Here is a 14,168-nt window from a genome sequence, read left to right on the forward strand (position 1 = left end):
AGAGGATGCTCTTTAGGCCAGGCAAAGATCATTCATCAGCAGCCTGTAGGAGACCAAGTACAAGAATAGGACTTTGAGGTGGTCTGCACATGACATGTTGTTTCTGCCTTATATTTTTCTTTTGTGAGGAACCTTTCTGGATACTCCAGTTGTTGAATATGCCTGTTTAGCTACATTCCTAAAGGGGAATTGTACTCAGTGATTGATCTGAGTAGGGCAGAGTACAGTGGAACAGTGACATCCTTAGTCTTAAATGACATATCCTTCTTTATAAGTTGCACAACATAGAATGATTTCCTTACTACTGTAGACACGTTGAGGTCTAAGGGAAGGTTACTGTTTATATGCATCTACATGAGAAAAATCCAGTGGTATCTAAAATCAGTACAATCCCAACATCAACATCCCCTAACATTCCAGATACCTGTTTTAGGATTTGTGAAAAGGGAACGTCTTTGCAGGTGAGTACAAATTTACTTGCATCTAAGTCACCCATTTTCTCTTCCAGCTCCATTAAAGTCTGTAAATACAGATACCTCAGACTTTGCTTTGGGAGGGGTGTCTATGGGAGTAAAAGTGTAGGGTCTTTGGCACAAAAAAAAACACATGAACATAAAAAAGATGTTGACAGTAACAAATATTCTCATCTCTCTCTCATAAATAAGCACACAGGAACCAGATCTTACCCAATGTGCAGACTTGAGATGGTAGCCTGGGATACAGCTTTTCAACGCAGTCTCTCACTCTCTCTCTGCAGGCATCTTACATCCCGTCATAGCAAACATTATTGCAGGCAAGCTAAGCATGACCAGGACAGGCTCTCATGAAGAGAAACTGAATGGGGGTCTTCTGGAACTGATCCAGGTGTAAGGAATACCTCAGATAGAGAGATGCTTCCATTCACAACAATGATTTGACAAACCTCTGCCCAAGGACTCTATGCAAGAAGGAAAAAATACAAAACCACAGCAAAAATACTAGGTAAAACAACCTACTCTATACCAGAAGGCCTGGACAACAAATGAATTCTGTTTTCCTTTGACATGAATGTTACTGCATGTTTTCCACCCCTTCCACTGGTATCCAGAGTCATTCTGAATATTCATAAGGACTCCCCAATGATCATTGTGGTGATTTCTGTCTGGCCAAGGCGACAGTTGTTCTCACTTCTTTTGGAAATGGTCACAGGTAATTTCCACAAAGCTGGCTCATAGACTGGACTTAGGACAGGGAATGTCTGAAACATCCCGAATTGAAACAACTACAACCAACTGCTTGTAGGATAGAGTTTTAATACTTTTAGGTACCTATTTTTTGAGGACATGCAGCAGATATTAAATAAGAAAATCTGCTACTAGGAAATAATTTATTTGCAAATAGAAAATATTTTCCATTTGGTGCCATGACAAGAACCAGTACCCCTTTAAAGCTAATATTTCTCTGATTCTGCAATATTTATGTGAGTTATTATCCTCTGACCTTTCTCATTGATCTATCAAGGCTCATTTGCCAGCCATTTCAGCATGTCTGCTCATGGTTCCCCCTATTAATTCATTCCCATGTTTAAATGTTTTTGAAAGGGGTATTACATACCAAACCTCCTAGAAAACAGGTGGCTCATCCTTGAGATCTTAGCTTTGTTATAGAAAAATTTGAACCAGCAAACCAAGCTTATTTGAGATTCTTAATAAGGAAAACAGTTTTGCTGGTTGCTCTGACTTCTGTAAGAAGAGCATCTGAGCTATAAGCTGTTGTCATCCATCAGTCTTTTCATGTTTTACACAAATATATGGTTTCCTTAAGAACTAATCCTTCTTTTATGCTTAATGTGGCATCCAAGTTTACTTTGAGCCAAGCTGTCAATCTCCATGTCTTCCTTCCAGAATCTAAATAAGGATTATCCATACTCTGGATGTCCACAGAGAGCATAGATATTATCTTGACAGAACTAAAACTTTCAGAAACTCTGATCAGTTATTCATTTCTTATGAAGGCAACAAAAAAGGACAACCTGTGTCAAAACAGACTGCCTACAAATAGTTCACTTCATGATAACCTATCTGCCATATTGTTTTCTGTTAGTGTGCTGAACCTACTCACTCATGAAAGGAGGTGTTTGATGCCTCCCAACTTGAAACGACTGCCTTGTTGCACATATTAGTGCCTGTAAATCTAATTAAGGTTATTGTTCTGAGAATTTATGCACTGTTTGTGAAAACGTTTGAGTTTTTGGACAAAAAATTTTACTGCTTGGATAGGCAGGAATGTTTGTGTCAATGTAATGCTTATATTTACTTCATAGCAAACTACCTGCCATATTGCTGTCTGTGTGTTGAAGTGTTTAAATGGGATATTGACAGGGAATTTGTGTTCTGCTTGTACTTTTCCCTTGTGAAAGGACTGAGAAATGTGTTGTGAATGTAAATGTGCTGCTTGTGAGAGTCAGTGACAACTTACCTTCTGACCAATTTGCTCCAGCAAAGTTCCTCTTCCTTGGCTACAGCATGGAAACATTCCAGTCCTGATGGATCCTCTCCTGCAGTACCAACAAAAATAAATAAATAATCAGTAACCAAGGAGTCCTTGCCATTGTTGTGTATTCAGTCTACATCTCAGCTGACACAGTGTGTGAACCTGCAGTGGCCATTGGTGGTTCATCAGACCACTCACTTACATCACTGGCTTCCCTGTAGTAGTCTTTTCAGCCATTACAAGTCAGGGGACATCCATGTCCTCTTCAGCTATTCCAGTGTTCAAAATGGGTATGGGAGAACTATCTTCTCTAGGTCTAGGAGACACTCCAGGAGATCCTTCTTGAGGTGACAGGAGCAAGATACCATTAGACTAGGGAGATGTCCCTCATTCCAGTTGGTCTTCTTCCACATTAACTCTTATGAAGGAAAAAAACAATTAAACATTGTTATATTGAAGATGTATACAGTTAAGCAATTAATTTCTTACCTTGGCAAGGCAGGCATTACAGGCAATGAATCATGACACACAAAAGCCTTTACAGGTGGGCAAGTCTTATAAAGTAATTCTTGTGGAAACATGATCTTTTGATTCTGACAACAATAGAGCTTTTTCTCCTACTAAAAAAATCTGTAGGAGCCCAATCAGAACCCAACTCTCTGATTATAAGGAAAATATAATTTTCATCCACTTGTGAAGGAATTTTCTTTTAATCAGACCATAGGCATGGCCAATGAGTTATTTTAACGGGAACAAATAAATGTTCCCCTGAACTGAAGAGATCCCATGATATGTTACAAATGGATGCACCTCATTACTCACCCATTCTTCCTGTACTGCCAGCCCTGGAAGATGTGTTGAATACTGCCTGTACTCATCCTGATACCCAGTTGTCAGTCCCTAAAAAAAGCAGATAAGCTGTGTAAGGTGCCTCAGGCTAATACCTTTTTTCTCTCACCTTAGATCTGATCCAGCAGCAATTTCAACTGTGTTTCATGCTGGGAACAGGCTGATTCTTAACACAACCCCTTTTCCTGGTGACCAGGAAGACAAAATGGTGGATCACGCATATAAGAGAATGTTTTCTTATTCCACTTTAGCCATCAGAATTCAGGATTACCAGGCTTGTAAGTGAAAATTTATATTTTGTCATATGGAAAGTCTGAAGGAATTGGCTACCATTCTTCCTACAGAAGAAAACTTTTTTTATAATTAAGCTGTTTCTACCCTGTCCCAGATATCTAAACATGCTTTGAAGAGTGTGTATGACTGTGCAGATACTGTGTCCAGGGCAAATGCTACTGCTACAATGTTTTTTTAAACACCTTTATTAAATGATCACTTAAGACATGGGCACACAAACATATTAACATTTTTTCATTTACAAATACTATACATTACATGTGTTTTCTTTCTTTAGAATTGCTACAGAAGATATGCTTAGGTATGTAAACAAAAGTGTGCTGATAAAGTATTCAAGTCTGAAATATTAAATTATAGTTTAGATAAGGAGACATTATTTTGAACTTCTGCTGCCCAGGTTCTCAAAAATATGGTGAAAGGGGTAACTTGATTAAGAGAGTTTCTAATATTTTTCATGTACTCTAATGCAAATATTAAAGGCATCCCACTTTCACAATAAAGCCTAACAAGCAAAACTAGCCTTTTTTTGGCAAACAAGGTACTGAAAGGAGATGGCCAGAGGGAAGCAACAACAAGAAGCAGGGGTTGTTTCATAAAAGGGGACAGACCACCAGTACAGAATGATTATGCCAGCATTCTTTCCTCAATTTCCTCTCCTCTGGCTAATATCTCTTCATATCTATCTCACAAATTAGTTCTTAACGTCCCTGCTTTGGCAAAAGATTGTTACAAATTCTTGGCTGCTAAAACTGGTGCCGGAAGGTTACAGATTAGACTGGATACAAAAAACTCCCTTCAGGGGAATTCCTTCCCATCATCAAAACCAAACAGAATATTTTTCCTCAGGTTATTCAGTCTTTAACGCACCCAAGTAGCCATAGAACCAGCCAGTGCCCATAAGTCAAACAGACAAAGGATTCTATTCCAGAATGTTTCTGATACCACAGAAAAGCCCTCCTGGAGATCAGTACTAGATCTTTCATTTCTCAATCTATATGTCAAAGTTCCAAAATTCAAAACATTGACCTCACAGAACCAGTTATCCACCATTCTTCCCATGAGTTACTTGGTAACACTTGATTTAAAAGATGCTTATAACTACATTCTCAAAGCCATAGGCTTCAGGAAATTTCTATCCTTCTCTGTTTCTGGGTCACATTAACAAATATCTGCATTATCCTTTTGATTATTTACAACTCCAAGGGTGTTCACAAAATACAGAGCTCCAGTCATAGCTTATTGCAGACTAAATGGAATTCATATTTTACTTATTTAGAAGACGCACCTATTTTTATATAGTCTTTATCCAAATGTCACAAGTTATTAACTTAGGCTATATCTCTTTTGACCAATCTGGGCTTCCAGATGTATAGTGCAAAATCCTGCTTGACTCAGTCTCACAAGATTGTACTTCTGGGCTGCCTTATAGATATTTCTGTTCAAAAGGCCTTTTTGACACAAGAGAATGTAAATATTTATTTGGACTCTTTTGTGAACTTCTCCAATCAGTCTCAAACTTCTGCAAGAGCATGTCTCAGAATCCTAGGATCCTTGGCTTCTTTATTTCTCACAATTCTTCTAGCCAGGTTACACATGAGGAAGGTGCAATGTTAAAAAAAAACATGGACCCAGCATTTACATACTGTGGAGTATCAAATTCTAGTTTGGGGCTTTATAAAATGGTAACTGCATTGGTGGAAAAAATTCAACTGAACCCTAGTATCCCTTTCTCTCCTGTGTTCTCAAACCAATCTCTCAACACAGACGCATTAGATTTTGCTTGGGGCCCAGTTTCCTCGGAGGTGCAAGGTCTGAGGAGTTTTTAAGAAAGACCAAAGCACATCAAGGTAAAGGAGATATTGGCTGTGATCCACACCTTAAAGTCTCTCCATCACTTATGGTTCTCAGGACCCCTTCATATGATTACAGACAATACCACAGTCATGTGGTACATAAACAAGCAGGGCGGTACAAGATTATACCCACTATGCAGGATGGCTATGATGGCTTTGGAGTTAGCTCTTCCACCTTCCTTAACTTTCTAAGCATCTTATATTCTTTCAGTACAAAACACAGTGGCAGATAAGCTGAGCAGGACCGGGATGGACCCTCACGGATGGGAACTAAATGAAGGAGTTTTCCAGGAACTGATCCAGTTGTGGAGAACATCTCAAATATATATGTTCACTTCATTTCAAAACAGACAACAAAACACAATTTTCTCCAGGGTTCCTTGCAAGAAAGCCTATAAAACAGATGTATTTTCATTCCCTTGGAAGATAATGTTTTTTTATGGGTTTCCACCCTTTCCACTGATATCCAAGGTAATTCTGAAAATTCAAAAGGATAACCCAAAAATTTTATTTATTTATTTTATTTTACATTTGTTGACCGGGCTGGTCCAACTGGATACATGTCCATTTTCAGTGGAGGCCCGGGGAGAAAAGCTCCGCACTACAAAATAGTATTTACAAGACATAAGTACATTGTAAGTTTTAGCTATTATAGAGGTATTTCCTATTGTCATATTAGTAGGATGATTCTTATTGAATAGAGCTATGAATATAGGTACAAAGTTGAATAAGAAGATGTAGCACAACATTGGTAGTATAGTAACACAGGGGAATGTTTAAAACTATGTAAGACAACAATGCACACTACTGAGCAATAAAGTCACACCAATATAGTTTGCTAGTAGGCTAAGTTAGCTAGAAAAACACAATACAGCAATCAAGTCTCTGATTATAAACCAATACCAAAGTTAGTTATAAAAGTCACCCATATGATGTTTGTTATTAATTCAATTAGTTATTAAATAGTTCACAATTAATAGGTATATTGATATGCACACAATTATAAGTAAGAGGTAATTTTGCTTGTGCTGGTATGTAGAGAGGTGTCATCATATAAAGACTGGTGTTTAGTCTGGATTAGCACAAGGGCATAACCAGTGAGATTTGAGGTATGTTTTAAGTTTGGTTTTAAATAGGGGAGCTGAGGAAATGGATGTAACGTGATCTGGGAGGGAGTTCCAGGTTTTTCACATTGCGTTGGAGAACAGAGAGTCACCAGCCAGATTGTTGGTTTTATTTATTTGCACTAGTAATTTGTTTGATGAGCGTAGGATCTTTAGGTTATAGTAGGGGAAGATTAGGTTGGTGAGTATGGGAGTCTTTGAAGGTTGGTATAGTATCTTTTGGACTATTGTTAGTTGGTTCAGTAAAATTAGATTTGACAGTTCTAACCAGCCTAGTTGTTTAAGACTGTTGCAGTGATGGGTTCTGTAGGTTGAGTCAGTTGCAAATCTTGCTATATTATTGTAGGTGATGGAAAGTTTGTTCATATTGCTTTTGCATAGTTTAGTGTAGATAGGGGATGCGTATGTAAGGGTTGAGATTAAATGGGTACGGCAATAGTGGACCTGGCTTTGGGGGTTAGAAAGGGTTTGATTCTGTAGAGGGAACCTAGTTTTTTGTTAATAGTTTTTATAGTGTTATTAATATGGGGCTCAAAGGAGAGGTTGTTATCAATTAGTACCCCAAGTAGTCTTGTGGTTGGTTCTGGAGATATTTCTGTACCATTAGTTGAGGTGACACTGAAGTATATTGGGTAAGTTCTGCGCGTGGGTGTGAATAATAGCATTTTTGTTTTTTTTTGGATTGAGAATAAGGCAACGGTCAATGAGCCATTTCTCAACTATGTTAAATACGTTTTGTGTTAGAGACTGAAGTAGTGATTGTGTCTTGGCTGAGCATACTAATGTGGAATCATCTGCATATGAATACAGGTGGCTTGAGATATGACTTTGTGCAGGTCATTTGGGAAGATTGAAAAGAGGAGGGGACCGAGTATGGAGCCTTGAGGAACTCCGAGGGTTATTGGGAGGTGGGAAGATAGGCTATTCTGCCATAATACGGCTTGTTGCCTGTTTTGTAGGTAAGAATGAAACCACTGTATAGTGGGAGGAGCTAGTGACAAGTTTTTGAGAAAGTTTATGAGTAGCTGGTGGTTGACCATGTCAAAAGCTTTTGACAGATCAATAAAGAGAGCTGAGGATATTGTATCATTGTTACGATTTTTGTTGATGCAGTTGGCGAAGGATAACAGAGCAGAGGTGGTGTTGTGAGATGGTCTAAAGCCATGTTGACAGCTAGCTAGCAAGTTGTTTTCAAGTAAGTGTTTTAAGAGCTGCTTATGAATGCACCTCTCCATGATTTTTGCTAGGGGGGGATAATATGGCGATGGGTCTGTAATTAGATAGATCATTGGAGTTGCCACCTTTGTGAAGGGGAATAATTTGAGAAATTTTCCAGAGTGATGGGATGGTACCCTCAGAGATAGTTCTATTGCTGAGAATAGTTATGGGGTAGGCTATAGCTTTAGCAGCTTTTTGAAGGTATTCTGCAGGTAGTAGGTCTGCAGCGAGAGTGGTGGGTTTTAGTTTTTGAATTAGGGTGCGGACAAGGGATGTGGGGACAGGTTGAAATTTGAATAGTGGTGGGTTGATAGTGTTATGAGAGGATGTAGGACCAGGTTGGACTAAAGGTAGTGATGGATTGTTAGTATTATGGGAAGACGAAGTTGTGTTGGGTGACAACTGATTGGCAAGAGATTGAATGGTCTCTGTAAAGAAGAAATTAAAGGAATTGGCAATTTGGTTGGGTGTATTGTCTTCCGAGCCATTGGCTGTAGGTGTGACTGAGCAGCCTGGGTGTATCAGTTTATTGATGCTAGCCCAGAATTTTTGCGGTTTATTTTGGTGGGCTTGTTGCAGATGACAGTAAAAGTTTCTTTTATCTGATATAATGGCTTTTTTGGTTTCATTTCTTATTTGTCTATACTTTACTTGATCTGCGGGGCATTTAGTGGTAAGCCAGGTGGTCCTGAGTTTATTTTTTTGGAGGATCTTTTGTTTGGTGGTTTTGGTAAGCCATGGGGCTGGTTTTGATCTACATCTAATTGTCCGAGTAGGGGCATGGTAGTCCAGTGTGGTTAAGAATTTGGAATTAAAGTATTTGACTGCTTCTTGTAGTGGTAGGTGTTTAAGGGGTGACCAGTCACAGGCTATTAGTTCTTGTTGAAAGTTGTTGAGGTTAAAATTTTTGTTAGACCTAATACTCTTACAGATGGTTATGTTTGGATTTTCACTCTTATACCTGATTAGAAATGTGAGTGAGTGGTTGCTGAGGTCTTCAGAGAGGGTGCCTATTTTATACGTTTGTTAATTGCGATTTGTAAGGATCCAGTCTAGTGTGCTATCATTGTTATTAAGTTTATTAAATCTAGTGGGAGATGTGATGGTTTGAGTGAAACCATGTAGGTTGATATGGGTAGAAGGTTGCCCAGATATACATCTACTCCAGTTTATGTTAAGGTCGCCAAGTATTATTGTTTCTTGGGGGAAGGTGGTGGAAAGCCAGCTTAGGATAGTCTCTAAGGTGCTGATATTGTTGCCTGGAGGGAGATAGATACAGATAATATAAATAGCTTTCCATTTGTTAAGTAGAATTTTGGAAATCAATACCTCTGCATTACTAGTTAAAGGAGGTTTTGAGTTTATTGAGGTTACCTATAATCCAGTTTTGTATAAAATAGCTACACCACCTCCTTTCTTGGTATTACAGTCTAGTCGCAGTATATTATAGCTGGGAGGAATAACCTCACTGTCTTGTGTTGATGGCTTGAGCCATGTTTCAGTGAGGCAGAGGGTGTCAAATGAATGTACATCTATGAGGGCGTGCAAGGGGGTAACTTTGTTATTTATACTTCTAATATTAAGATGGGCTATCAGGAGAGAGTTGTTAGGTCTTGTAGTTAAGTTAGTATAGTTAGAAGTTGGGGAGTTGGGTTCCATGGCAAGGGTAAAGTTAGGGCCAGGGTTAGGATGTATGTCTCCATCTATTAGGGGGTGAGGTTCATTAGTAGTAACCCAGTTTTGGACCAGGCAACATTGGTTCTCCCTTCTTATATAACTGGCCAAGGGCAATTACCACAAGCTTCTACTCACCAAAGATGGAGGTGGGGTTGATACACCCCAATTTCAATGACCTCAACTGACTTCCTGGAGGATTTAGTTCTCATCTGTTTTTGGCACATATTTCAAGAGGATGTGTAGGAGGTACTAAAGGAGGTAAGAAAGCCTGCTATTAAAAAATCCTATATTTGTAAGTGGAAATGATTTTCTTTTTGGTGCCTAGCCAATAGCCAGGAGCCCATCAGTGATTTTCTACTGGTGGTACTAAAATATTTGTGTTAATTACTTTCCTCTAGCCTCTCCTATTCTTCCATAAATGTTCATCTTGCAGCCATTTCAACATGCCTGCTTATGGATTCGTCTCTGTCTTATCTATTTGTGGTAATACAGTTACTAAAAGGAGTTTTATACCTGAGACCTCCTTGTAAACAGGTTGCCCCCTTGGGATCTCAACTTTGTACTAAAGAAATTGACTATGTTACTTTTTGAACCTGCCCTCAAACTGGGTTAAGGATCTTTTGGGAAACTGTACTCATTATTGCTCAGTAATCTACAAGAAGAGTACTAGAGTTGCAGACTGTCATGGTGGGTGAACCCAATATGATCTTCCATAGGGATAGAGTCTCTATATGAACTAATCCTCGTATTCCTGCCCACAGTGTTTTCAGAGTTTACTTGAGTCAAGCCATCAAGCTCTCAGTTTTCGTACTCAGGACCTAAAAACCATGGAGACAGGATTCTGTTCACTTTGTTCACTCTGGGCATGCATAGGCAGCTCAAGTACTTTCTTGACAGAACTAAGCCCTTTAAAAAAGTGGTCACCTATTTCTTATCAAGAGACAAATAAGGTGCATCCTGTATCTACACAAACAATTTCCAGGTGGTTATCCTCAGGTATTTCTTCTTGTTATTCCCACTATGTCAAATCCATTCCATGTAGTGTCAAACCCATTTTGCTAGTGCCGTGTCTTTTATAGTGGCATGCGGGAAAGAAGTGGTCTCTAGAAGCATTCTGGAGGCAGCTGCATGGTCCTCTGTATTGCCTTTACAAATATTACCAGCTGTATTTTTGAGGTCCAGGTCTAGCTTATCTAGGACCATTCTCTATGGGTTCTGGATCCATATCTTTCTTCCTCCCAGTTTTGTTAGGCTTTAGTGAACAATTTTTAAAACCTAAAGGCTACTGCAATAGTGGGAATGATGAACATAGTACAGTTGTGTAAGTTGTACTTACGCATAATAGTAGATCATCAAATTCCTCACAGTAGTATTATCCACCCTCCATCCCACTGCTTTAAGTAGCTGTTAACAAGCTGTTTCCTATGGTCAAGTTGTCCAGAGTATAATTCCCTCAGCTTCCACTGGCTAACTGTTTGACTGTGAGCAAGTCACTTAACCAATCAGCTGTCCTATGCTGAGATTGAAAAAGGTCCATGGAAATCAGTGCTCTACCTGAGTATACAATTACAATTAAAATAAAATAAAATGAAGTATGGTTTTGTATGTTTCTGCTTTATATGCCTTCTTGTTGTTATTTGTTGTTTGATTTAGGATTGTTATGCTCTTCTCTCCTTCTATGAGCTAGAAATTGCTGAAGAAATCTTTCCTCTGACTCCTGGTTTCCCTCCTTGCAATTAGCCAATCAGCAGTCAGAGTGAAGGTGATTGGGGGACCCAGTTCTTTGTCAAGCAGGGAGCAACCTATATAGCCTAAAGACTACTGCAGCAGTGAGGAATTCAAACATCTACTGTTATGGGTAAATGCATCTTACATGACTGTACTATTTTTTTATGAACAACTTAGAATTCAAACCCTGGGAAGTGATATTTTCATCAAAGGGCTGGTATTTTTTGGAATCAATAACCACAAGGGATTAAAAGGCCTCTAGCCTTGACATGTTCAAGGCAGCTTTAGACGAATGGTTTGATGTCAGGGTCTATGGTGTTCCTTGATTGCTGAAAAGCTCATTTATGGTCTCTTCTTGGACAGAGTGTCAATGTCACATTGAACACTGAAAAACTTTTAAAGCACCCTGATGGATGCCTAAATGATGACACCTCCTCTCTGTCTAGGTGATGAAGGGATGAGTGTGTCATTGATTGAGATGAATTTGGATGACTGGATGCTTGGCAGATAGCTGGTTGGGTGGGGGCAAAAAATGCAAAAAAAAGGCATGTTTTTGTTTAATGTAGCCTGTGTTGATTGTTTTCACATTTGCTGTAACAGGGTTATGAGTGGAATAAAAAGGGAAACAACAGGGGAATTATATGCCCTCTGACTATTTCAGAAGAGTTATGTATTTCTTTTTTTTTTCACAAGGTTTCTGGAATGATATTAACTGTGGTTTTCCAAACCCTTTCATATGTGAAAGGCCAAGCAACTTCATCAACACAACTGTATTGCCTACAACACCAACACCAGTGAAGGGAGGATGTCCTGAAGGCTGGCTTGGCTTTGGCAATAAGGTATTTACATAACATTCTATGGTTTTGTATTAGCTATACATAGAAGTTTGTATGACTAGTGATACTAAAACAGGTGAAAGCAAAGCAGTTTTGATCAGAAATTAAAAAAAAAATGATGTGTTATAATCTTTTATTTCGCATCACCAGAAATAAACATTTTTGTCCAGAAGGCTGTTTGTAAACATCCAGCAAGAATGATATAACCATGAAATGAGTGTGGATTGAGCCCAGACAGCTTTTGATTTATTTAGCTATTTCATACCTTTGATTAAACAATAATGTCTAGACATTTTATGAAGTTATTGAGTTAAACCCTTATAATCTGATTGTGGTTAATATGAAAGGGTATAATGAACACATTTTAATTTTGTAAAGAATAGTCGCATTCATCTGTTTTGTTGCCAACTGTCAGTCTCACAATAGTTTATGATCCAAACGGTCTGATTGTTTTGATATACTTATCACTCCTTAATTGCCCACTGTGTGTAACAGCTTGCTTAATTTACTAAGTTTTTTAAGACGTGTGTTCTTCACTTCAGTTGTATGAGGCAAAGCCTAGTAAAAGTAAGCTTACAACTTCTTTTTTTACTTGTTTATCACTATTAATCTCATGAAAAATACTTTCAATGAACATAAGTGTTGTCTTATAAGTAATAAGAAATATATGACAGTCTGGCTAACTGAGAGAGATCATGGGCTTGTGTCTGTAGTGGCACTGACTAGGGTGACAAGTCATTCTTGGTCACCACAGGACTGTAACAAAAAGAAGAGCTGAAACATACAGGGAGCTATATTCTGGTCATAGGGGAGGTTTATTGGTGTTGCTAGTACATGACAAATCCTTGCACTCTGTGACTTGCATATTCTGTGAGATGTATGCAGGTACAAATGACACAAATGCACTCACAAACCTAGTACCACCTGCATCAAGGCATGTCATTACTTAACCAATATTCTGTGTAAAATGATGGACAGAGTCATGATGGAGTTTATCTAGAAAAACACCAGCAACTTACTTATTTCCATCATGTAATAATATGGTTTGTGAAGGGAGCCCTTTAATCTTTGAATTTCCTGGCATTCTTTGAAGAGGTAACAGAAACACTTGCTGAAGGCAGAAAGTGCATAATGTTTATAGTGATCACACTATTTGCATAAACTTATAAATGACAGGCTGAAGCTCTTAATTACCACTCTCAGCATCATTCAACATGAGCTAAATAAAGTACAGTTGTGTACACTTATCATAAATGTAGATGTTCGAGTGTATTCACTGTTGCAGTCATTACATTTGGGTTATCTGCTTGCAGGTTGCCCTCGGTCAGCCTGATTAACAAAGTCTTGGATCCTGCATTGGTTGCTGTCCCTTCTTCCACAACGTCAGGTCGTCAGGGATATAAAACATGCAGCCGACGTCATTACATCAGTTTTTCTTGCCACAGATGTCAGGTGCCTCCCAATGGGGAGCAAATAAACATAAAACACCAACATATACCTCCAACAAAAAGCAAATACACCAAAAAGGCTTTTAAGCATAGTAAAGAAAAGTAGAGGTATAGCCAGAAGAAGTTAGAGGGCTGGAGGGAGGGTAACCAAGACTGCAACAGTGAATACACCTGAACATCTACATTTATGGTAAGTGTACACAACTGTACTATGTTCTTCGTGTTTAACTGTTGCAGTCATTACATTTGGGTAGATTCCCAAAGCTATGGTTGGGAGGAGGAGTTTATATAGCATAAGGGCCAACAATAAGGCCCTGCAAGACAGCAGTGGCAAAGCCAGCTCTGGATTTAGAGAAAATTGGCAAATGATAATGCTTGGTGAAAGTAAGTACAGAACTCCAGGTAGCAGCTTCTAGGATGTCTCTGGTAGGAACTCCTCTGAGAAAGGCTGCAGAAGTAGATGCAGCCCTGGTAGAGTGAGATCTGATCCTGTGGGGAATAGGTTTGCCATGGTGCTTATAGCAGCAATCAATGCAATGGCTTATCCATTTAGAAATGGTTTGTTTTGAAATAGCCTTCTCCTCTGCCCCTGCAGCAAATGCTACCAGTAGTTGTTCCGATTTTCTTTGAGGTTTAGTCCTGTCCAAGTAGAATCTAAGTTGTCTGTGC

The 14,168-nt window shown here is 38.8% G+C and overlaps 1 protein-coding gene across 2 annotated transcripts in view; it reads left to right on the plus strand.

The window, feature by feature from the left end:
- Positions 1 to 14,168, plus strand: part of MRC1 (mannose receptor C-type 1) — a 1,874,292-nt gene that overhangs the window by 1,187,018 nt on the left and 673,106 nt on the right. For both annotated transcript variants that reach the window (XM_044064625.1, XM_044064626.1), the window contains exon 20: positions 11,909 to 12,054. In XM_044064625.1, coding sequence (XP_043920560.1) covers positions 11,909 to 12,054 — 146 coding nt within the window. The remainder of the gene's footprint in view (positions 1 to 11,908; positions 12,055 to 14,168) is intronic.

The sequence above is a fragment of the Protopterus annectens genome, chromosome 3.part0 (assembly GCF_019279795.1).
Source record: "Protopterus annectens isolate FY-2018-M chromosome 3.part0, PAN1.0, whole genome shotgun sequence".
NCBI lineage: Eukaryota > Metazoa > Chordata > Ceratodontiformes > Protopteridae > Protopterus > Protopterus annectens.